The 26,147-nt window shown below is 39.3% G+C and overlaps 1 protein-coding gene across 2 annotated transcripts in view; it reads left to right on the top strand.

Moving 5' to 3' along the window:
• The window catches only part of NTRK3 (neurotrophic receptor tyrosine kinase 3), a 441,983-nt gene that overhangs the window by 363,819 nt on the left and 52,017 nt on the right, over positions 1 to 26,147 (top strand). For both annotated transcript variants that reach the window (XM_026709346.2, XM_087941347.1), the window contains 2 exons: positions 16,469 to 16,599; positions 24,462 to 24,634. In XM_026709346.2, the coding sequence (XP_026565131.1) occupies positions 16,469 to 16,599; positions 24,462 to 24,634 (304 nt within the window). The remainder of the gene's footprint in view (positions 1 to 16,468; positions 16,600 to 24,461; positions 24,635 to 26,147) is intronic.

Raw genomic sequence — 26,147 nt, 5'->3', positions numbered from 1 at the left:
ACCCATAGATAGCCAGATAATGAACTATTTGGAAGACAACAATTCCAACTCAGGAAACACCAAGAAGCCAACAGTTCAAGCTTGGGCTATTTATATTCTTTTTTATTGGAACATCCTTAAGAACATCTTGATGAATCAATTATGCAACCCTATTTTAAAATCCCTTTCTTCCTAATCACATTATCCCTTCATCATTAAAGCATTCATCCAACTCCTACATCTCTCTGAAAGGAAAATAATATTGAATTTAAGATTATATTCCCACCCACTGTCTGAAACAGCCTTCTTCGGCCTTGTCTTTCGTTTAGGTGGATACAATATAGAAATGGAAACTCCCTGATCCGTTTATCATGCCCTGAATAATAAGACGTTCAAATTCTGTATTGGCCTACAGCAAGTACCAATATATACCTTGATTTTTAACAGAACAATAGAGTTGGAAGGGACCTTGGAGCTCTTCTAGTCAAACCCCCTGCTCAACAAGAAACCCTATACCCTTTCAGACAAATGGTTGTCCCATCTCTTCTTAAAAATCTCCAGTGTTGGAGCACCCATAATTTCTGATGGGAAGTCATTCCACTGATTAATTGTTCTTACTATCAGAAAATTTAACCTTAGGTCTTTCTGATTGGTTCTCTCCTTGATTAATTTCCATCCATTGCTTCTTGTCCTGCTTTCAGGTGCTTTGGCATAATAATTAGCACACCAGGCAGAAAGGTTGAGAATATCCCATTCTTCTTACAAGCAGGGAGAACAACTATATACAAAAGTCCTCAAGGAGGATGCTACCTGCAGTTCTTTGTCCAAAGGTTAGGAAAGCGATGCCTTCACTTCTCAAAGCATTAACTCCAAATCACTGTCAGCATTGCAAGTAATGCAGTCATAGAAAGCAAAATATTGAGGCAGGCAAGGTCCTCAAAGAACAGTTTATTGGCTACATCATATTGGCACAACTGGTGAAAGCCCACTCTGAGTTTTCTGCGGCTTTCACTTGATTAAAAATAAAAGTTTTTCCTTCCTCCCCGCTCCTCCCCAAGTCATTGGTCACACTGTCCAATCCAAGTGCTGGCTGGTTGCTTGGTTATTGGCTCCTCCTCTGGCCAGCCACCTGTGAGGATGTCCCTGGTTCCCACAGAAAACTTTATTGTTTTGGCTACAAAACCTCTTTCCTATTTCCCCCCTCCCACTGTGGTGGCAACCCCTGCCGCCCCCCCCCCCCCCCGTTTTCTAACCCCAAACAAAGTATATTCCCTTTTTTTTACTAATATTTTTCCCCTCCCCTCCCCCCCCCCACCATACAATTCCTAAAAAAATACCCACACACCCAACAAAAACATCAAAACAACCCACCCCCAACAAAAAAACCCCGGTCTGCCTAAGCTTAAATGGCCTTACCCATGAGAAAGGCTCATGTCAGGATAGACAGTCATATTTTCATGCATGTTTTAAACTTTATGAGCTACTGGATAAGTTACGTTCTAACCGAGATGTGAGCTCATAAGAAACAGCCCATGTCATTCTCAGCAAGCATTCACAAAGCTGAGTTTTTCTAGCATTCCTAAGTCTAGCTAATATTCCTTGTGTGAGAAGGCATGTAGAGGGGTGTTCCTTAAGATTATCTTTTGCTGAAGTGGCCCATTCCAAATTCTAGAAATACTAGCAAGTTGTTTTTAAACCAGGTCCCAGTGACTTTCTGCCTTACGCACTGGGTGAAACATCTGAACTAATCCAGAAACATGAACTATGGAGAACATCGGGCTCTTTGTCCTCTGATTCCAAATCATACAAGTGCCCATCAAACACTTAATTTAATAGGGAGCAGCTGCTAACTTGGTTTATAGCTCATATCCTTGTAATTTTGCTCCCCCATTACAGGCACTTTCCATTCTTTCCTGGGCCAATTTTTATTCTCATAACTATTGCCAAAGCAGCTAAGCCACAGTTATCTTAGATGCTGGGGTTGAAGAATGGCAAGAGGTTTCACACAAACACACATTACTCATCCTTTGGGGTCTCCCTTCAATCTAATATGTTGGAGGGATGAAAAGGAAGAGGGTGTGCAACAGATGATGTGAGGGTGGAATGGGGTGAACCAAGAAAAGCAGAGAGAGAATGGAGTAGAGAGCCCAGTTGGGACTTCAGAAAAGCAGAAGACTGAAATAACGTTTTGTCAAACCACAAGGTAAGAGAGAGAACTTCCAGTTGTAAATGACACCAGAATGCAAGACAGGCTGAAACAAGGTGAAGTGGAGAGAGAAGTGGAAGCTAGAAATGAGTTAAGTGTGGCCAAAACATTATAATAGCAATAGCACTTAGACATATATAGCAATAGCACTTAGACTTACATACCACTTCACAGAGCTTTACTGGCCTCTCTAAGCAGAATACTTCCCCAACAATCTGGGTCCTCATTTTACTGAGTCAACCTTGAGCCTGGTGTGATTTGAACTGCCAAACTGCTGACAGTCAGCAGAAGTAGCCTGCACTACAGCACTCTAACCACTGTACTACCATGGCTCATATACCACCCCACGGTGCTTTACAACACTCCCTGGGCAGTTTACAATGTCAGCCTCTTGCCCCCAACAATCTGGGTCCTCATTTTACTGATCTCAGAAGGATGGAAGGCTGAGCCAACCTTGAACCACATCAGGATTGAACTGAGCAGAGTTTGCTTGCAACACTGCATTTAGCCACTGTGCTACCAGGGCTCTTAATGGGCTTATAACAAACACAGAGAAGGCTTTTTCAACACTTCCTGTAAACACACCATATGGGTTGATTTCTGGAACTTTCTGCCATCAAGGTGGGCTTTTCAATGGTGACAAGATTTAGCAGTCCTATAGTCCCTGGGGATGCGAAAGAAATTTTGGGGACAGAGAAGCAGGTAATATTAGCAAAACAAACTGCCCTGAGACAGAATTTCATCATTAGTGATTATGAATACACTTCTTGTTCTCATCCCCATCCAAAATTGCAAGTGATCAACATTTCCTTATAACATTTTTGGTACTTCTATGCCTGAGGAAAACTAGAACTTGTGGAGAAAGGTTTGACAATATTAATGTCCAAGCCTGGTGGCCCAGTGGTTAAACTGCAGGATTGTAGGCAAACCATGCCCACAGTCTGGAGTTCGATCCTGATGGGGCTCAAGGTTGATTCACCTTCCATCTTTCCAAGGTCGGTAAAATAAGGACTAAGTTTGGGGGGAAATATACTGACATTGTAAACTGCTTAGTCAATGCTGTAAAGCATTACAAAGTGGTATATAAGTCTAAGTGCTATTGCTATTAATTAAACCAAAACTTTAAAAAAATCTACGTGATTTAAAGTTCTTCCCCTGAAAATGTCACTATAATGCCAGGGAAGTGAATGGCCATGTTTAATTTTAACCACTATAATTTTTTTCCACCTTTATATAGCTACCAATGTCTATTTAAATAAATGTGTTTGCATGTGACTATATGAATATCCATGTCCATGACTTCTGGTTCAACAGGGCTTGTTCTTCTCTTTCATGGCATAATTCTTTTGTTCTTCCATAACTGATATTTTAAAAATTATTTAAATTACTCAATTATTCTACTCATATAAAGCAGAACTATGATTTAATATAATGGAGTAGTAAATTTAAAACCTTGCTAATCAAACAGCAGCACCCCTGATTAATCACATAATAGGGAATAGGGAATCAGGCATAATCCAATCTGAATACTGATTAGAGTTGGATTGGATTTGCAACTGATATTTCAATCTGATTTGATTTAGACTTCTGTAAGTAAATCAGTTCACTTCAAATATTCAAATCACATAGTTCATATGGCGAGAGATTCTGCATATGGACAGAAGGAACTGAGGTAGTCCAAATCATTAGGAGTCCAAATCATTTAATCAAACAGTTATTTCAACTCTTTAAGGAACCAACTGAAATATATTTGTCTCCAAAAGCTAGAAATATGTCATTGAACAATTGATTTTTAAAAAAATCTTTGCTTGAAGAAAAGGGAAGATTTTGGCTCATTTCTTGATGATGAGGAATCACAACCACAAAATCTAGACTATGAACATCCAGATGAGTACTAGATAACAGAAAACAGATGCAGAAATCTCTCTATTCAAGTGATGCTCTAAATTGAAGCTGTCAGCTTTCAAAATAGTCTATGTACTTAGCATACCTCCATTTTCCTCCGGATTCTTTTAAAAAATAAGGAAGACAGACCATAGCATATATTGCCTCCTATAAAAATACCCATATTGTTCACATAACCTCCACTTTACATTTTTGGGGCCTTCTCTCTTCTCTCAAAGAAACATATAGGTGATATTCCAAATATCTAAAGTATATTGGGAAGAAGCAGAAATCTTTTATGCCCTGATTGTCTGTTAAATAAGTTGTCACTAGGCATATATTCTGTATGTAACATGCATAAATTAACCAATACACACGCATAATGATATATACAAATATTAATAAAATAATAAATAAACATGCATATATTTATATACAGCATCCAGTTTTGATCATCACATTACAAAAAAGATGTTGAGACTTTGGGAAAAATGCTAAGAAGTGCAACTAAGATTATTAAGGGCTTGCAGACAAAAATATATGAAGAACGGTTGCAGGAACTGGGATATGGCCAATCTAGAGAAAAGAAGGAGTAGGGGTGACATGATAGTAGTGTTCCAGCATTTGATGGATTGCCACAAAGAAGAGGGGGTCAACTTATTTTCCAAAGCCCCAGAAAGCAAGGCAAGAAACAATGGATGGAAACTAATCAGAGAGAAAAGCAACTGGGAATTAAGGAGAAACTTCCTAACAGTGAGAACAATTAACCAGTGGAATAACTTGCCTTCAGAAGTTATGGGTGCTTCATCATTGGGAGCTTTTAAGAAGAGACTGGACAGTCACTTGTCTGAAATAGGCCTCCTGCTTGAGCAGGGGGTTGGACAAGAAGACCTCCAAAGTCCCTTCTAGGACTATTCTGATTGATTGATTGACTTGAAATAGAGCTCTTTATCTGCAGCCACATTTTGCAAAGGTTTAGAGACCTGCATCTTACATAACCCATTGGTGGCATTCTCAGTTTCTGAAGGAGAATCCTCAACCCTTCTGAGCTGAGATGCTGCTCTTAAAAGCTCTCAAACCTTTCAGCACTGAGCTTGATTGAGAATATCCATCTGCAATAGGATGCCAGAAGGCATCTGATTACTCCATTGTTAAAGCAGCATAGCTTGAAATCTGAGTACCCCCTGGGGGTCCCGGTGGGGAATCTTTCCCCCATTGTATCCATCCAGTCCACTCCTTTCTGATTCTGAAAATAGAAGAGGAGAAAAAAGAGGAGGGGGGAAATAAAGAGAGTAAGGGGGAATTGGTCGAACTCAACATTTTCCATTAAAAAAAAAATCACTGAGGACAGGCTGGAAGCAGTTGGGTTTAGGGGGTGTGGGATTTGAAAATGGCTGGTGGGAGGTGGAGGATCAAATCACAGCCAGCAGATTTTGCTGTGAAGAGCAACCATATCTCTTTTTGACATCTTCCTTTCTTGGAGATAGTGGATGGCATGTCAATTGCAGATGATTTTAAAACAAACCAATCTATTCTCTCCTTCCAGAGGGAGCAATCTCTCCCTCTCTCTCTCTCTCTCTCACTCAATTTTTCTGTCTCTCTCTCTCTTAATCCCCCCTCTGTGTGTGTCTCTTTCTCAATCGTTCTCACTCTCTCTCTTTCTCTGTTTCTGTCAATCTCTCTCTCAGCCTTTCTCTCTCAATCTCTGTCTCTGCCTCTCTCTCTCTCCCTTTCTCTCTCTCTCTCTCTCTCTTCTCTGTATCGGTCATTCAATTTCTCTCTCTCAGTCTCTCTCAATCCCCCATCTCTCTCTCTCACTCTCTCTCTTTCTCTCTTTCATCTCCCAGTCTCTCTTCCCTCCCACCATTAGCCATCATTGCTGCTGTTTCTGCTAGGCATGCAAAACTGGAGGGAGCAACCAGGTTCCCAAAGGTGCTTTCCTCTGTTCGGATAAATTTGCTTCCAAATAATGTATAATTAAATGTGTGGTATCGAATTAATGTCGCAGCTGAAGTGCTTTGGCAGCATAGATTAAGGCAAGAGGCAGGGGAGGGCGGGTGGTGGGTGGAAAAATTGCTGCTCAATATAAAGTTTTATTTTCCCTCTCTTGCTCTCTTCTGCTCTTATTCCTACAAAGCAGAGGTGGTATTCATCTGGTTTGCAATGGTTCTGGTGACCCAGTAGCAAGTATTTGGCGTGGGTTGCAGAACTGGTAGCAACTTCTGGCTGGCCATGCCCTTGAACCGAGTCCCCGGTCACTCACTTGCCCCACCCGATGCTCGCTCGCTCGCTCGTGCAGCTCGCCTGCCTGCCGCTTGCTCCGCTGGTCACTCCTCCCTCCCTATGTGACATGCTGGGCCCTTTGTGGCTTGCCTAACCTGACTTCCCCACATGGTGCCTACACCCCAACTGAGCAGCCCTGATCTGCCTGCCCTGCTCACAGGTAAGCCTGCGTCACGCTAGGCCCTCACCCACCCGCCAGGGCCTGTCCGGGCTTCCCCCCACTGCACAGGAGGAGACCAAGGTGGGGCGTCTTTTCCGGGCCAGTCCAGAGGGAGGATGGGACAGCAGTGGCTGCAGTGCAGCGGTGGGAAGCAGCCCCAGGATTCCCGGCCTCCCTTTCAGGGCATCCCCACCTGCCCCTCTCAGCCCCATCCCCATCCCCAGCGCAGCAGAGAATGCAAACACAAAACCTTTCCCTTTCCTTTCTACCTGCCTTTCGGGGTACCCCCGCCCACCGCTCCCACCACCGCCAGCCATGTGCTTCGAAAGGGAGGGCGGATGGATGTTCTGGGGCTGCTGCTTTCATCATTGTCCTGCTGCTCACTGCTCTGGAGTTTGCCCAATGAGTTCTTCTCAGAAAAGGGGTGTGTGGGTGTGTGTGTGTGAGTCAAGGAAGGAAAGGAAGGGAGGGAGGGAGGGCAAGAAGGAAAGAGCAAGAAAGGAAGAAAGAGCAGGAAAGAAAGAGGAAGGGAGAGAAAAAAGAGGGAAAAAGAAAGAGAAAGAAAGAAAAATAGGAAGAAAGAAAGAGGAGGGGAAAGAAAGACAGAAAGAAAGAGGAAGGGGGAGAAAGAGAAAGAAAAAAGGAAGAAGGAAGAGGGGGAGAGAGAAAACTCAGTGCTATTATTTTTAATTGTTCCATTATTTATCATATATTAATATTTTTCACTATCCCTACACCTAGAGTGATTTTACTGCCTTTCTTTTGCCCAGGTATTTTTCAGGGTTTACATGTCTATAGTTCAGAGCATAAATACATGTGTGTTTAACAGAGTTGAAAGGGACCTTGGAGGTCTTCTAGTCCAACCCCCTGCTCAGGCAGGAAAACTGAGGGTGCCAAACTCTGAGTATAGGTCCTGGGAAAGGTGTCAGAATAACAGAATAACACATAGAAGAGACCTTGCGGGGAACTCTCTACCATTTCAGAGAAATGGCTGTCCAGTCTTTTGTTAAAAACTTCCAGCGTTAGAGCACCCAGAACATTTGGTGGCAAGCAATTCCACTGGTTAATTGTTCTTACTGTCAGGAAGTTTCTCCTTAGTTTCTTCTTTTAGGTTGCTTCTCTCTGTGTTTCCATCCTGTTTTGCAAAATACATTGTTTGCCTTCTGGTGCTTTGGAAAATACATTGCCCCCACTCCCCTGGTCTTCCTGGCGGCTCCCTAAAAGCCTGTTGCCTATCACCCTCTTGGGCAAAGCATGTGAGCCATTTCCTCCTTTCAGTGGTCCATGAAAGTACAAAGCCAGGCAAGGCGCCTCTTGACATGAGTGACATTGAGTTGGCTACATGCACCCAGTCACATGGCCACCAAGCCACACCCACCCAGTCATGTGAACCTAAGCCACGCCCACCAAATAAGCCGTGCCCACAGAATTGGTAGTGAAAAATTTTGAATCCCACCACTGCTGCAAAGCCTCCAGTTCTCTTTAAGCTTTCTTTTCCACTAGGATCTGGGATATGTTCGTTCGTCCCATTTCATACCTGCCATAAGGTTCCATAGCAGTGCTTTTCATCACTTGAAAACCAAACCATGAGGAATTTGTATAATCCAGCCAAAGCGAGCTCCTTTAACTTCTAGTTCTCAATTCTCAGAAGAAAGTGAAGCCCCTTTGGGTGGGGAAATAGAATTTTCAAACTTATATCAACTGACTTCTCTTTTTTAAAAAAGGGTCCAGCCTAGAGTTTGACTCATTTTGGTCTGGTCCCAGCATACAAAACCCTTCAGTTCCATTGCCCTGGTTAATCTGATTGTTGTAAAGACAGCTAAACCTCAAGGTTTCCCCTGGCTGTGTTTGTTGGCAATTCATTGAAAGCAAGGCTGCTTCTTATAGTTGAAATAGATGAGTTTCTAGCAGATCTGTTTATAATGAGATTAACACAGCATGTAATTTCCTTTCCCTCCTTGTAATATTTGACTCATGTTTTAAGGTTTCAAAGCAAACATGGCCATGTCTTCGAAAGTACCCAAATATAGACCATAATAAAAGTAATCCTCATCTTATACCTATTAATTTAGTGACCATCTGAAGCTACGACCACGCTGAAAAAAAGTGATTTACAACTTTAAACTTCTTGTGGCATCCCCACAATCACTGTCATAAATCATAGCTTACGAATCACATTTGCTGGATCCATAAACCATATTAAAACCAGAACTGAACTATGTGTATTATAACACAGTGTGTGTGTGTGTGTGTGTGTGTGTGTGTGTGTGTGTGTGAACATAATACCCAGAGACCTCTTGATTATGTGCTGCCACTGGATGGTGCCCAGGGACTGTCAAAACCAAATGTACATTTTTAGAAATTAAAAATGGTGAGCATCTCCTGATGTTTGGCAGCTTCAAAGGAAGATTTAGCCCCTCAGTGCATTAGACTGTCAATAATATTGTCACATTAGCCATGGCCCTTCTACCTTATAATGGATTCCAAGTGCAGCACAGCATCCTGAACAAATTATGTACAAGCATGCTTCATGAATACCGCCATTCTGGAAGCATTTGAAGAAATGGCCACATTAGGAACTTAATCAGATTTTAATTGGAACACCCAATCTTGCAATCAGCTTTAGTTGAAAGTAATCATCAGGGAATTGCAACCTTTCTGATTTCCTCATCCTGGGTTTTATAAGTGGCCCATGGATTTAATGCCTGCACAGGCTTTCTAATTGTGTGTTCATGTGATCCCTCTATGTTTTTTCAACTGACATATTTCATCTCACTGTGAGAGTGGTTGGACTGCTGACATCTGAATTGCTAATAATGTGAAATCGTCTGTATGATTCTGATATACGTTTGGTGGCAGTTAGTTATATATCTTAATTATACCAGTGGCTGTGCAAAGTACCCAAATATAGACCATAATAAAAGTAATCCTCATCTTATACCTATTAATTTAGTGACCATCTGAAGCTACGACCACGCTGAAAAAAAGTGATTTACAACTTTAAACTTCTTGTGGCATCCCCACAATCACTAAGTCATAAATCATAGCTTACGAACCACATTTGCTGGATGTTACATTTGATGTTCATAATTCCTGCAGGGGTGGGTGGGTGGGTGTTGCACTTCACATTAGATTTATTGTTACAATTATTTAACCAAGAGACCCATGTGTAATTTTAAGAATAAACAAATAATGCTATTCCTTCCACTTTGTTTTAAAAATTGTTTTAAGAAAAATACAAGAACTAAAGATGAAATGGAAACATAGACCAGATCCAAGTCACAGAAAAAAAAACCCATGATATTATTCTGGACCACCATACTTGAATGTAACTCCAAGTAAAAACAGCCGTGTCCTGTCAGAGAGAATGATAGAGAGAAGCTATACTGATCCAACAACACAGTGTAGCATGCAGGAGACTAGCTGTTACCTCATCCGTCACAAACAAGAAATCATTGGTGGTATGTCATAGGGGACGCCATCCAATGTGAACATTTGGCTGGGACACAGAGATAGATTGCAAATGATTGTGGTTGATTTTAAGAAGTAAAAGCACGTAATGGGACACTAACCATAGTGGGATTCAATTTTTTTTTTACTACTTGTTCTGTGGGTGTGACTTGGTGAGCATTGTGTGGCTTGGTGGGTGTGGCAGGGGAGGGATTTTGTAAAATCTCCACTCCAGGGGAAGGATACTACAAAATCCCCATTCCCTCCCCACCCCACTAACCTGCTTTCCAGCTCCGTTCTCCTGTGCAGGGCAACAAAAGAAGATCCAGCTGATCAGCTGGGACTTGGGAGGCAGAGAATAGATGGGGCGGGAGCCAGTCAGAAGTGGTATTTGTCGGTTCTCCGAACTAATAAAAATTTCCGCTACCGGTTCTCCAGAACTGGTCAGAACCTGCTGAATACCACCTCTGGAGAGAAGCCATACAATTCCATGAAACTTATTCAGTATCTAAGGCTGACCCAACAACACAGTGTAGCATGCTGGAGTCTAGCCGTTATCTTCTCCATCGCAAACAAGAAGTCATTGGTGGTATGTCATAGGGAACACCATCCAATATGTACACTTTGCTGGGACACAGGGATAGATTGCAAACTACTGTGGTTGATTTTAAGAAGTAAAAGCATGTAATGGGACACTATTAGGATGTTTGATGTTGTATGAGTTGCCCACATAAGAAATTAAGAAGCATGGAGATCCAGTGATGTCCTTCCTGGGCATAATGTATCTTAACAAGGATCTCCCAGGGATGCATTTTTGACCTGTTATTCTCTCAAGAGTAGAGAAGAAATCTTCATTTTTCAAATGATCCCAGTTCATTCCAGAGACAGACTGAAATTATGGAATGGAAATGCCCATTTAGGTCAATAAATCCAACCCTTGGTCTAACATAGGCATACAACTCAAAATTGTGTAGTCTTCACCTGAAGCAACCTAGCCCATCTTCAACAATTAGCTCTAAAATTAAATTTCTTTTTTACTGTTAGGAAGATGTCTTCTTTCCCCAAACAATATACGGATTGTATTGCCATTCCAACTGCGTAACTACTGTGTTACCTCTGCAGTGATATTTTTCCCCCTTTCTCTGACTGTGGCTTGCTACTGTTGTCCAGAATTATTTCAGAGGTAGGCTTGTTGGCTGTTGTCAGTGTTCATTTCTGATCTGTAGAGGAGTTGTGGATTTCAGAAGGTGCAGGCAGAGATGGCGGTTGGCAGATACCTTGTTAGAAAGGCCAACTGTGATCTGATGGAGCCAAACAAAAATTGGCACAGGATACCTGAAATCATTTTGGAATAGCAACCAGATGCTATTTATCAGGGGCTTTTCTGCATGTACCAAAAGGCCGTAAAAGGTTTATGCAGATCAGCCTCTCTAGTGACCTTATAACTTAGCCTCTTTAGTGGCAGACTTATTATTCACAACCGGAGGAAAAGGACTTGTAGCAAAATGACGCAAGTTAGAATAATGACATTTGATTTTCATCTCTGATTCCCATCTCCCTATTGGGGGTGGCCGAGGGCTTAGATTCCTGTTCATTTGACATGCAGAATGATTCTTTGAATATTTCTCCATCTATAATTTCTGGAGTTTTAAAACTCTGCTGATATTTGTATGACCAGTGTTTGTTGGCATAAAGTGAGCAATTTAGTCGAAATACTTGTTCTTCTTTTGCTGCCTCAATTGCATATTTTAATTTTTTTAAAGAGCTGTAGAATTAGAGAGCTGAAGGGGGAGGGTTGTATAGTGTTTCAGGCATCAGGCTAGAAATGGTGAGGCCATGAGTTCTAATCCAACCTTGGACACAAAGCCAGCTGGATGACCTTTGGGACACCATTGGACAATCATTTTTTCTCAGCCCTAGGACAAACTGAAAGTCCTGCCAAGAAAACAGCAGGGACAAATTCAGTCAATTACCAGGAGTCAATACTGACTTGAGGGCATAAATATATTAAAAAATTAAAAAGAATTAATTTAGGAAAGTTACTGCTGCTCTGGGCAATTATATATGTGGAATATGACACCCTCAGATGTTATGCTTCTTCATTTGATCTCCATTGTAGAAAAAGAATTCTCGCCTACTGACCATATTTTCATGACATAGTGCAGAACAAGGCAATCAAGTTTTAGCCTAACATCTTTTGCTAACTCAGAAAATTAAGGAAATGTGTGGTTTAGTTAACCATGGAAAAGCATGAGCAAAAATAGCCAACCTAAAAACTACAAACCCTGATCAGTGCAATATTGTTAAATATCCTGCTCCAAAATCAGCAATTAAACACAGGTTGTCTAAGAAGATTTCAAATAGGCTTAATGCCACCTAACTGCTAAATATTATTAATAATGTTGTTATTAGGGGCCTTTCAGTATGAATGAAAAGGTCAGTGGGAATTCTCTGAAGGAGGATTTCTTCTGAGAACCATTGTTTATGCAAACTGGGAACATCACTCTTCCCAAACAAGGCAAAGATGTCTAGACTTGGTAGTTTTTATGCCAGCCCATAATCTTCTAATTAGCAGGCTTAATTGTTTAATAGCCATTTAAATGTTTTGTGTTTCCAATGCTTTGAGATAGATGGATGGATAGATAAATAGATCACCTTGTATTTGTATATATGCATTCTTTTTCCTCAAGTGAAAAGCTTTATTCATTTTCATTCAATTAGTATTTTGTTTTTATTTTCTGAATATTGTTTTTCTGGGCATCTCTAGGAAGCTGACCTTTTCTTGTTCTGTTTTGTTTTCTTTACCTAGGGACGTTATTTGTCATAGCTTGTAATTAAGACAAAATCAGCCCATTTCTCAAATAGGAAGGAACCATGCATGAATAATCCATGTGTGTGTGATTATGCATGGATGTGTTTATGTGTGTGTGTGTGTGTTTTCTTTAACTAAAACTGCACAGGAAGGTTGTTTCTCAGTCATCTGATAGATCTTTCCCAACAATGCCATATCACCATCATTGTCAGCCATTCAGTTGTGTCCAACTTTTGGCCACTCTATGAATCAGCACTATCTCTATGCCCCTCTGTCTCACAGCTTCCTTCAGAACAGCCATAATTATCCTGCTGTCATCCTTTGTAGGTAGTGCCACAGCTGAGCCCAGATTTATGCTGCTAAATGAAAAATCTATTAGTAAGTTTTGTCCCATTTTATGACTTGTCTTGCCATGTTTCTTAAGTGAATCTCTGCAGTTGTTAAATTAGTAACATGATATTAGGTGAATCTGACTTTCCCATGGACTTTGCTTGCCAGAAGGTCACACAAGGGGATGAACCTTGGACACTGCAGCTGCCATAAATATGAAGCATTTGTCGAGTATTCAAATGTAAATCACATGACCATGGGGATGCTGCAGTGGTCATAAGTGTGAAAAATAGCAATAGCAACAGCACTTAGACTTAAATACCACTTTACAGTGCTTTATAGCCCTCTCTAAGCAGTTTACAGAATCCGAATAGTTGCCCCCAACAATCTGGATCCTCATTTTACCCACCTTGGAAGGACGGAAGGCTAAGTCAACCTTGAGCCTGGTGAGATTTGACCTGCTAAATTGCAGGCAGCTGGCAATCAGCAGAAGTAGCCTGCAGTACTGCACTCTAACCACTGCGCCACCATGGCTCATGAAAAATGGTCATAAAACTTACCTCCTTTTTCTTGCTGATTGACTTTTCAGGTGAGTCAGTTTTTGTGATATGACCAAAGTAGGACAGCAATCTTGGCAATCTTTGGCCATCTTGACTTCAAGTGATATTTTTTGGTGATATGTGGAGTAGATGTTTGCAAATCAGTGCTGCATTTCACTTCTGGACTGTTGCCATCATCCTCAATTGCATTCTAGGAAAAGAATTAAATCCTTGATTTAAGAAATTTCTGAAGTGTGCTGTAGGCATAACCCTGATGCTTTCAAGCATCTTCAGATCTGAAGCTTTGCACAATCTCCATATGTACTTGTTTAAGCAATAGCTATAAGGTATATAGTGTTGTATAAATAACATGCAGCTGCTGATATTAATAAACACTTGATAAATTGAGGGACACACGAATAACATAATAACCTTGATGCACCAAGGACTTTGCCTGCAGATATATTTTGAAGGAATTTAATGGGAGTGAACACCTAGTGATAAATTTACCATTACCAATTCTCCTTTTTTTTTGTCTTCCATGGATTCTTCTTGGGAATCCAATAATCTATCTGATAAAATGAACTGCACTTCGTAACCACTTATGCTGGAGTAAATCTGTTAGCCATTAAGGTTTGGCTAGTTGTTAAAAATTTGATCATTTTTAGCCTTCTCAAACGATGGCTTTGATTGATCAACTTTTTAAAAATAGTCCCTTTTCTATAGCGGCTTATAAAAATGTAAAATGTTTAGTCTCATCTTACAAGGTATACCTTCCAAGCAGAGTGACTCTCTTCCAAAGTGATTTTGACATGATAATCACTTAAACATCGAAGTATCTCTTTTTTAAAAGAAAAAAAAATAGAATTTTGTTTTGTGGGCAAAATTTCTTAAAATTATTATTCTAGCAAACTGTATACAATAAGGAGACTTGCTATATCAAAGAGCTAAATCTTCAGGGGTGTTTACTTAAAGAAGGCATGTACAGGATTGCAATGTCACTCAGCTAAGGCTTTAGCCTTATATCAATTTAACCTGAAAGTTTTTCAAATGAAGTGGCGTCTATTTAGTAAATGTGTGTTTTATTACCTAGTGAGAGGGAAATGCGAGAAGTGATGTTAATTAGATTGGCTACAACAATTATTTGTATCAATGCCGAAAATGACTGAAAAACAGGGTATAATGTGATTTGCAATTCATACATAAAAGCATGTTGCGAAGACTTCTTTACTGAGTCTTTTGTTATCTGTTACCCCAATTTTTTTTTAACAAAACGACTGAATCTAAACTGATTCCCGGACCAATTTTAACTCTCTCAGTGTTAAATGGATTTATTAACTTAATTTGGGGGAAAAAAACACCTTAGGTAAACATAGCTTATCAGGTACTTCGGAGCCAAGGACCTGGTGGCACGAGGAAACAACAACCAATGACAATTGCTAGCCATCAATACACCAATCAACAACTAAAAAGCCACACACAACCAGGCACCATATAATATCATACAGAAAATAGCTCAAAGCACACATTCTGGTAGAGAGAAGTTCTCTGAGGATGGGCTCCAGCATGAATCTGAAAGCTCAGAAGACTAGATCTTTGGTCCTGGTGACTGACCCAGATTGGATCTTGCAACATTATCCTGGAACATGTATATTTGCTTTCATTTGTTAAAAAAAATAAAGAACACCCACTCTTTCAAATTGCTTCCATTCCAGATATTTTCCTTTCGTTGTACTTTCATAAGAATGCATGGTGGGTGTATGTCTCTTAGCCAGTAATAGGTATATTCCTGTTTGGAAATCATATTCGGTAGATTTAGCTATTTTCTCATATCGGAATGGAAATAGTTTGAAAATAGTTTCCATTCCGACAAGCTCATTTCCAAAACATAGACAGACTCCATTGCATGGTCAATGAAATGTCGGGGAGATAGTGAGATTGTAACACCTCCCCACTATGAAATTGTGTTTCACAGTCTGCCAGCTTTTCTCCATCTGCTTTCATGGTGGTGGCAATTGTAATAAGGAAATCGCATCTGAATTGCTAGTGTTTCTTTACCCTTGGAATGCTAATTCCTGCATGATGGAACTATTGTAAACCCAGGAAATGTTGTGTTGCCATTGTCCTTGGAATATGTTTTTGACCTAAAATGCAACCCCACCTCTTCCCACGCCCCCAACCAAAAAAGAAAAATTCTAATTTGTTTCTGGAAGAAATAGATAGCATTGATTTCAGTGCATACATGTTTCTTTTAATGCAACAATAATGTCGATAAATATTATATATAAGCAAATTCATATTCTCGGTTTGTCTGAAGCATAATCGTCTACTGCAAAATAAATAAATGGGGAGGGAGAAGATTTTGAAAGAGAACCATCAGTCAAATGGTGGAAAAAACATGAGATAAGGCACCCACCCAGCCTTTCCTTAAGTAAAGATATACCTTGCAAAGCTTCTGAAGGCCAGCAGCAGTTAACAAGGTGAAATGTTCTAAACTCCTGCTGCTTTCTCAAGGATTATGGATTTTTTTTATGGGTGAACAATTCACATTTTGTCCCAGAGGAGGTTTTTCAAAAGGCAACTGAACTGAAGAAGCTTCTTGGATGAGAAGTGAAATGTCTTCAAGGAAAAATAAAGTCCAGTTGTCTTTGGGAAGAAGCAACTTTGGGTCAATCCTTACCTGGGTGACTGAGAATCTCCATAAACTCACATTTGACAAGTTAGGAACCTGTTCTAGGGTGAATAAGAAGAACGAACTGCCAACTGTTGTTTGTGTTAACATTAATTCATGCTTTCCTCCTCTCCTGCCCCTTGTCCTTTTGCAGATGTCCAGCATATTAAGAGAAGAGACATCATCCTTAAAAGAGAACTGGGTGAAGGTGCTTTTGGGAAGGTGTTCCTGGCTGAATGCTACAATCTCAGTCCCACCAAGGACAAGATGCTAGTAGCTGTGAAGGTAAAAGATGAAGGCAAACATCTACACTTAGCTGCCAAATACAGCAGCTTTTCTATATTCTTGCTCTGGTTATCTTTGAAGTTAAACTAGCAGCATCATAATCATCAGATAAACTGCAGAATGTTTTCTGACAAGGGTAGACCACTTGGTGGTGCTAGGCCGAGGAACTCTGTATTTATTCCTAGCAATTCTCATTCAAGTTGATAAAAGGAATTTGCTTTTCAAAAACAAGAGGATTTCAGGGAAATGAATGGAATGTTGTGTCCTTCAACTTAATGACCTGATGGGTACCTGGATCTTGCATTTCACTTTATATATTTTTTTTTCATTTGTATGGTAGCTTCTTAACTTCAAATATTCCATTAAATGAAAACATAAAAAGGAAATTGTTCCTTGGGTTTTTCAGGGGTAATGCTACTATTACTACTGGGGAAAAGTACTTCTCTCGATAAGCGGTTGGAGAATTATTCTTTCCCTTGGAGGGTGGATAAAAAGGGAGAAATCACCTATCCAATTTCTTTGCCAAAAAAGTCAACAGAAGTTTCCCAATGGCCTTTGGTACCCAGCTCTGTTTAATTTAAGTGCATGTCATCCATCACTCATCAGTTTTGATGGCATTGAATAAAACAGTAAGGTTCAGCCCAGCCCTTCAGCCAAATCAACTTGTTTAATTCATTGGGGAGAATGAATTACCCAAGACACTGGGAACTTTTTGGATCACACAATTGCTACATCCCTACATCAATCTTAAGCCATGCTTTGATTTAATAATGAGTTGTCAAACAAGTCATAGTAGCCTGGGACATCATACCTTGATCCAGTGTAATCACTGATTTTGCAAATCGGATGAATTTTAAAAACACAGTCTTCCAACTTAGCAGAGGGTATGGCCATGATATAATGAAGTAATTAGATATGGTAGGATAGAAAACTCTCTTAAACCAATATTGAGGTCTTAAGCCCAATGGAAGGTTAACACTTTTATTTCAACCCTCATTCAAATAATTACTGATTTATCACTGCATGTCAGAGGCATGAATATGAACAGTTTACATGGCTCCAGAAATGTGAATGAGAGTCATGTCTTCAATGATGTCACACCAAATCAAAATCAAATAAACTATTTTATAGCTTAGTACATGTGTGAAACCAACCACTATGACTTTGACTTAAAACGAAAGGGCTCATGAATGCTGGCTAACTGTTCCTGCTTGAAGGAAGAAGTAAATACAGGTTAGCTGGATATCAGATGAAAAACCTTTGGGTAGCTTTCTAAAGTCCAACATTTGAAAATATAGATCAGACGTTGTGCCAAATCACCCACAAAGGATTCATGAAATGATCTCCTGACCATACCTCAGCCTTTCTCCATGTCAAGCTAAGTACAGGTAGTCCTCAACTTACAACTTTAATTGAGCCAAGAATTTCTGTTGCTAACCAAGATGGGTGTTGTGAATTTTGCCCCATTTTACAACCCTTCTTGCCACAGTTGTTAAGTAAATTGCTGCAGTTGTTATGTTAGTAACATGGTTGTTAAGTGAATCTGGCTTCCCCATTGACTTTGCTTGTCAGAAGATTGCAAAAGGGGATCACATGACCCCAGGATACCACAATCGTCATAAGTATGAACCACTTGTCAAGCATCTGAATTTTGATCACAAGGTGCCATGGGGATGCTACAACAGTCACAGGTTGTAAGTCACTTTTCCTCAGTGCCATTATAACTTTGAACAGTCACTAAATGAACTGTTGCCAAGTCAAGGACTACCTGCAGAGAAGTCTATCATATCACAATGTTGAGTTAGAGCCAATGAATTGAATAACAATTCCACATTAGCATGATTTCAAACAAAGCAAATATTTTCAATAAACGACTTGGGAGGTTTTGTCCTCCCAAGAACAAAGAAGAACAACTAAGATGATTAAGAGCCTGAAGGCAAAAATCACATGAAGAATGGTTGCAGGAATTGGTTAGTCTAGGGAAAAGAAGGACTGGGGTGACATGATATCAGTATTCCAGTATTTGAGGAGCTGCCACAAAGAGGAAGGAGTCAACTTATTTACCAAAGGCAGGACAAGAAACAATGGATGGAAACTAATCAAGGAGAGAAGCAACCTGGAATTGAGGAGAAACTTCCTAACAGTGAGAACAATTAACCACTGGAACAGCTTGCCGTCTAGGGGCTTCATCACTTTTTAAAGAAAAGACTGGATAGATATCTATCTGAAATGTTATAGAGTCTTCTGTTTGAGCAGGGGGTTGGACTGGAAGACTCCAAGATTCCTTCCAACTCTATTCTGATTGACTGAGAGTAAGCTTTTTTTTCTTAAAGCAAATGGTTTTAATCTAACTCTAGTAGTAGAAAATATATCTATTTGTCTGGATGGGTTGAAAATAAAGTAGATTGGCAAAATAATAGAGTTCTGTTGCTCTCAGGGCTTCATGTTAACATCAGAAAGATAGCAGAGAGCTAAAAATAATCAAGAGCCTAGAATGAAGACAGGTGTTTTTTCGGTCTCTACAGCATACATTCATCTATCTAAATATTTTTGGTCAGCTTCTTCACTGATAGAAGGAAAAAAAATTGAAATGAAATGAAGAGATGGTGGTAAAATGTAAGATATGAAATCTGTTTTTTGTTTATTTTTTCTGTTTTGGAAGAAAGAAAAACAAGTTTTAACAGCAGTTTCTTAGCATGGCATGATAAATTTTGGGAAAGGATGACACTTAGATGTAACTGAATTTTCTTTTGGATCCCTCCACAATGGATCAAGATTTTTAAGAAACTATAAATAAATTGACTGAACTGGAAAAATCCTCCAGCTCAAACTTAAAAACACTTTGTGAAGCTCCCTCCAAGTTGTATTCCTATAGCAAATATCTGTAGAGTTTTTTTAAAAAAATGAATGAAAAAGGCTATTTCTTCTCTTAATTGGTCACTCTAATATTGATATCAAATATTATTGCTATTATTACTAGCTCTTGGTTTACTTCTTTGTTTTTTCAGCCCAAAATGAATCCCTGTGGCAGATTATATTATGACAAATATGCAACTGAACCTCTTTTAAAGCAATGGAAACATATTTTGATGGAGTTAAAAAAGATAGTCAAACCAACACTAACTAAAGTCCTGAAGAATATGACCTTAAATACTTAAAATGTTTATAGATCCTACAGAACAAAAACATCAAAATGATTGCAATCTAGATACCAACATGATATATTTAAAGTGGATGATCCACATTTTTAGCTCAACTCAGCAATAAACCACTCAGAGAAAATGCTCAGACTTGCATTATAATCTGTGCCCTTGGTTACTTTTTATGAAATAAATATGCTTTTATGGGTTTCCAAAAGCCAGGAGAAGCAAAAAACATGATGAGCTTTCTTGAGCACAGATTTTTATCACAAAGAAAAAGACTAGGGGTAACATGATAGCAGTCCTCCAGTACTTGACATGCTGTCACAGAGAAGAAAGGGTCAACCTATTCTCCAAAACATCTGAGGGTTTTGGACCAGAAGCAATGGATGGAAGATCATTAAAGAGAGATCCAACTTGGAGAAATTTCCTGACAGTGAGAACAATTAATCAGTAGAACAACTTCCCTCTGTGAAAGTTATGTGTGTGTGCTTCATCACTGGAGGTTTTCAAGAAGGGACTGGACAGCCATTTGTTGGGGCTAGAAAACCTTCCACTCTATTATTCTACATTCTACATAGGGGAGAAGTAACCCATTTTCCATATTTTAAAAAGAAGTAAAAATTCTATTTCAATGAATTCATTTGGAATCGTTGCAATATGTCAATGGTTGCCCTGATGGGCAGGAAACAATCCCAAAGCAACCATTTATTGGAAAGCCAATTCCTGAGATTTCTCCCTGCAAAATACATTTTCGGTATACTCCTAGAGGATTCTCTACAATGGCAATTGCCATTAGCAGTGTTCCAATATCAAAGAAGAGGGGGTCAATCTATTCTCCAGAGCACCCGAAAGATGGGCAAGAAGCAATAGAAGGAAACTAATGAAGGAGAGAACCAACCTAGAATTAAGGAGAAATTTCCTGACCATTAGGACAATTAATCGTTGGAATGACTTGCCTCCAGAAGTTGCGGGTGCTCTATCACTGGAGGCTTTTAAGAAGAGATTGGACAACCACTTGTCTGAAATGGTATGGGGTCTCCTGCTTGAGCAGGGGGTTGGATTAGAAGGCCTCCTAGGTCCCATCCAACTCTTACTCTGTTATTACTGAACAAATAGATACACACTGATATTAAGCAAAGCAGTGATCTTCAGTCCATGGCCGTAAGGTCAATGGGGGACTCAGAGTAAGTCTTGTCAGCCACAAAACTTGAACCTGATGCTTTTGTTTGTAGGACTCAAACTGACTTTTTAAAATAAAAAATAAAGAGGAGATGGAAACCAAGCAGGTAGCTTTTAAGGAGCTCATAGATTCCTTGGTATAAACATGCCTCTCATTGCCTGCCCATGAGCCAAGCCACAGGAATCTGAAGGTATCCAATTTGTGTTGAGCTCTGTTGGATTCCTTTAGCTTATCAGAAGAGTTGTGAGGGAACAGGTATTCTTTTAAGCTCCCTGAATCTGTGACATTGATGATTCAAAAGGTTTGAATCAGTTGGAGACATACCATTTGAAATTGCAGATGAAAACTCATCTGAGTGAATTTTTCCATATTTAAACAAGAGCATACCAAAGACAGAAATACAGGAAATCAAGGACAATTTGTTTTGCCCCCCCCATCCTCTCTTAAACTGTACAGATGATATTTTGTTATAAAACAACAACGTGCCTTTGATTTAATATTCAATAGCTCCAATTCTGGTTCAATGACTGACATCTGTTATGCATATTCTATGGAGAATAAAAATGCTAAATAAATATAATTATCTACTCCCAGTTTATTGGGAAGGGGTGATAAAATCTGAAAAGCCTTGCCTGTGGATCACAAAATAGGTCTGGAGTCCTAATTTTGACTTTAGCATTCATAACTAATTTTGAGAACAAATTGTTTCATCTTTAGTTCAAAACCCCCATGAGGAAATACAGAGAATTCAGGCACACCGGCCCCATAAACAATTCTATACATGTACTAGACAAAATTACCTAATCATAGCGAACCAGAATTTGGTTGAGAAGCCACTTTCAATACAAATGGGAGATTGATTCTCCCAGGAAATTATTATGAAGCACAAAGAATGGAAACAAGGTTTTGGAAATGATGAAGGGTGAAATGCCTTGCTTTTATTAGTGCAGTTTTTTTCAAGTATCCACAATTTCCTCCCACCCATACAAAAAACCTTTATGGTGAGCACATCCATCTTCAGAATAAAGGCAGTTTCTTCAAAATAAAAGGATGCACTAGTACAGAAGAACCATAATAATGAGATATGGAGTCTTTGCCTTTAAGGTCATAAGATTGGGATTCATACTGGGCGAGAAATAAGTGGAAGCTATTACCTTTGAGGTTATTTACTCTACTGCTCTCTCCCTCTCCCTCTCCCTCCCTCCCTCTCTCTCTCTCCCCCCAGTTGCAAAACAGACAAACAAACAAAAGTCAAGGAAAATTTCAAGTGTGATGAGTTAAGAGATGGTATCCAGAGAAATTCTTCCATAATTGCTGGCATTATTTGCATTTCTATAAAGCATGAATCCCAGAACCCCCTATTTTTCCTCAACCTCTCCTCAACTTAGGCACTAGTTTTATTAGACATATTGTCTAAGATGCCATTAGCACTCTGATTCTACTGTACATATGAAAAATAGAAGGGAATATGTGTAGCTCAGGGTTGAATTGTGGGGTGGTTGGTGGTCTCTCACCTTGGCTGTTTTCTTGCAGGTATTTCATCAGTGCACTGATGATGTTAGCTAGTTGGGTAATAAAGCATCTGCAAGAAAGCAACCAAGCTCATAAGACACCAACAGCCCCATCAATGTGAAAAACCAGAGAAATTCCATTGTTTTTCCCTAGTAGATTTCCTAGTAGATATCATAAAAGATGACTCAAAGATGGATCTTAGAGAGTTCCTCCTTAACACTTGCTCCAGGTTATTGCTTTTTTTAAAGGATAAAAAACTTGATCCCAATCTTGAGAGATACAAGAATCAATCCAATTGAAAAACTTCATTCTCTGATCACGTTATCTTGTGTTCCCTCACAATTTCTTGAGTACATTGCCCGAGAACACATGTGTCCCAAATGTCATGTAAATTGCATGTCATCCATGCGAAGAAATCATGTACCACACCCTGCTTAAGGCAGGGATGGAGTAACTGCATCTTGCTTATGGCATGTTGCACAGGATGCTACATCTCGTTTTTGGTCTCTCCCTTGCTGCTAAACTTAAGCAGCAAAATGATGCAGTTTTGGCTGCCCGATTGCAAACTCTTTGGGGGGAAAGGATTAAAGTTGGGGATGGAAGTGACTTGCCTCCTAAAGGCTGTGTATTCTAGAATGATTCTTAGTGCAAGATGGATTCACGTTACATTATTTCTCAAAGACAAAAGCCCACAAGAGCCTAAGGACTGTTGAAATCTGTGGGATTTTTCAATTCTCATTTTCCTAAGCAAATTTCCCTCGCTTCTTTGATCTCTTATCTGGATTGGTGGAGGAGAAACTCGATGCTGGGATATTTTATATCCCGATATCATATTGGGTTCAGGATCTCTGGGAACTGCAATTTCCTAGGACTCCTTAACTGAACTCCTCAAAGGTATTCTGTCATTGGTGTCTTTGCTGAGCAAATAGCTGTCTATATTAATTCAACCCAACATGCTTCTAAAGTAATAAAGAACTTGGGATGTGAAATCATTGTCCTTGACACTTAGCAAAGCAAAACAGAAGAACAATTTGTTTAAAACAAAGCAGTGAAGGCTCTGGTGACATATTAGAGACACACGCATTCTTTATCCAATGATCTTTTATCATGTATAATTCACTGCCTCGTGTGTTTGGTTTATAATTTCAAGGTATTTTGTTGCTTTTACCTTAGCTAACTATAAAATAGCCAAGGAATCACCTGTGACAACCAGAATCACATTGTAATTGGGCACAAGATTTTCATGCAAAAGTTGCCAGCTTATTTCTTTTATACTATTAGAGGAAACTTAGCACAGTGACATAGCCTATATCTTGAATGGAATGGAAAAGATATCAAGTTCAATCTTAGACATTTCCACATAGCGTTGAATATCTGTTGGAAGAATCTGCCAGTCAATCTCAGCCAATGGTGTGACTGAGTAGAAGCCAGCTTTCCATATCGCAAAGTATTCATCTGTATTTGAACAATGGTTAGCTTTGTATGACCCAAGATCTGGTTCGCAAAGCAGAATAGGAAAGAACATCCTTGTGTTCACATAACTTCCTATGCAAATAAAATATACACAATGATTTGTTTCATATACCATGCTAAAACATTGGTTGGGTTCCAACAATGTATTGACTCATTGGACAGAATCTTCTCCAAACTCACCAACTACTGACTTCATGAACACATCCATGCAGATTTCTTGGCAGCAATGTTGAAGTAGTTTGCCATTATATGAAGAGTGAGGGTGTCAAAAAAAAAAAAAACCTTTAACTTATGTCCTTAACATTTCCTAATGCCAAGTACTAAATAGGGCTGACCCTGCATAACTTTCACTCTAAAAAAATATTCAGAACTCACATTTTAATCTAATGTAGCACATTGTGTAAACAAATTCTAATTATTTTTTTAATCTATCTTTGTCTAGAATGATATGGGGAGAATTATAGACAATAAGTTGAGAAGAAGTTGTAAGCAAAGTATTTTTAATGACTTTCATCATCTTCTTCATCATCCATCCTTCTGGCTTCTTTCTTTAGGCTCTCAAGGACCCAACTTTGGCTGCTCGAAAGGACTTCCAGAGGGAGGCAGAGCTGCTCACCAATCTGCAGCATGACCATATTGTGAAATTTTATGGTGTCTGTGGTGATGGAGATCCACTCATCATGGTCTTCGAATATATGAAGCATGGAGACTTGAATAAGTTTCTGAGGTAAAGGTTAAATATACAATGAGTTGTAGAAAGGAAAGAATGGAAATTGATATGAGGGATAGGGCATGACTGCAAATATCTTGACTTCATCAAACTGCATATGACTATTCTAAAGAAAAGAAGGAGTAGGGGTGACATGATAGCAGTATTTCACTATTTGAGGGGCTGCCACAAAGAAGAGGGGGTCAACTTATTTTCCAAAGCACCAGAAAGCAAGACAAGAAACAATGGATGGAAAGTAATCAAGAAGAGAAGCAACCTGGAATTAAGGAGAAATTTCTTAACAGTGAGAACAATTAACTAGTAGAACAGCAAGCCTTCAGAAGTTGTGGGTGCTCCATCACTGGAGGTTTTTAAGAAAAGACTGAACAGCTACTTGTCTCAAATATTATAGGGTCTTCTGCTTGAGGTTGGACTAGAAGACCTCCAAGGTCCCTTCCAGCTCTATTTTGCTTGATTGGTTCCCATTATCCAACCACAGTGAAACTGCTTTTCTTCTCCTTGAACCATCCATGGTACTGTGGCTATTAGGCAAATATGGGACTAACCTAACACAAATAGTCATGTCCTTCACCTTTACAGACATGAGAAGAAAGTCTGTGGTATTGTCACACTAAGCCAATGGCAGCTGTATGTGGCTAGTTAGAAATTAGAACTTAAGCCAGGGAAACAGACCAGAAGGTTCAAACTAAGGACCAAAACCATGGAGAGCTCAACTGTCATTCAGGGAGCATTTCAGACAAAGAAATTCATAAAGCTTTCACTGCCAAAAAAATCTCATGACAAACTGGATAGGTGGGACTACTTCAAATAATACACTATCAAGAAATTTATCCTAGCTGTATTTTTGGCAGCATCAATTTATGGCAGCTCTTCACTAAATCTGAGATTCTCAGTACTAGCACTGATCTTTCCTTCTAGCTTTATCCTCCTGCCTCCTGGAGATATATGGATCTGCATAAGGATTTTAGCATGCACTGGCTTGATACTTTCTTATACTCTGGCCTTAGTTGGCAATTAATTTGCCAAGAAGATCCAGCTACTACAGGACTTGACAATTTTCCTTTTCCAACTCTAAAATAAAAATAAAAATAATACGTACTTACTTACTTACTGGGATCTGCTCGCATAATCCACCGATACATCAACACAGTCCTAAACACTTGGGAAGTGTTCGACTAGTGATATGAAACCCAGCATAGTTATCTCGTTTGCTGTGTATACTGTCATTTTTGTGTATAATAATAATAAATAATAAATTAGTAATAATAATAATAATAATAATAATAATAATAATAATAATAATAATAATAATAATAATAATTCTAGCCACTCTATCATACCAAAATTTTGTTCCTTCTTGAATTTTTCATCAATGTGGAACAGCCAATAGCCAAACACAAAAAATGGACAGAGAGGCTGTTCTTCCATAATGTTGAAATTAAGGGTTAATGTTCCAGAATTCATGCAATGGTACTCTCATTTTTATTTGTTATTTCCTAGTATTTAGGTA

This window comes from Pseudonaja textilis, chromosome 13, assembly GCF_049901715.1.
Source record: "Pseudonaja textilis isolate UNSWEBS1 chromosome 13, rPseTex1.2, whole genome shotgun sequence".
Taxonomy (NCBI): Eukaryota; Metazoa; Chordata; class Lepidosauria; order Squamata; family Elapidae; genus Pseudonaja; species Pseudonaja textilis.
Note: the sequence above shows the minus strand (reverse complement) of the source record. Positions and strands in the feature narration are given on the sequence as shown.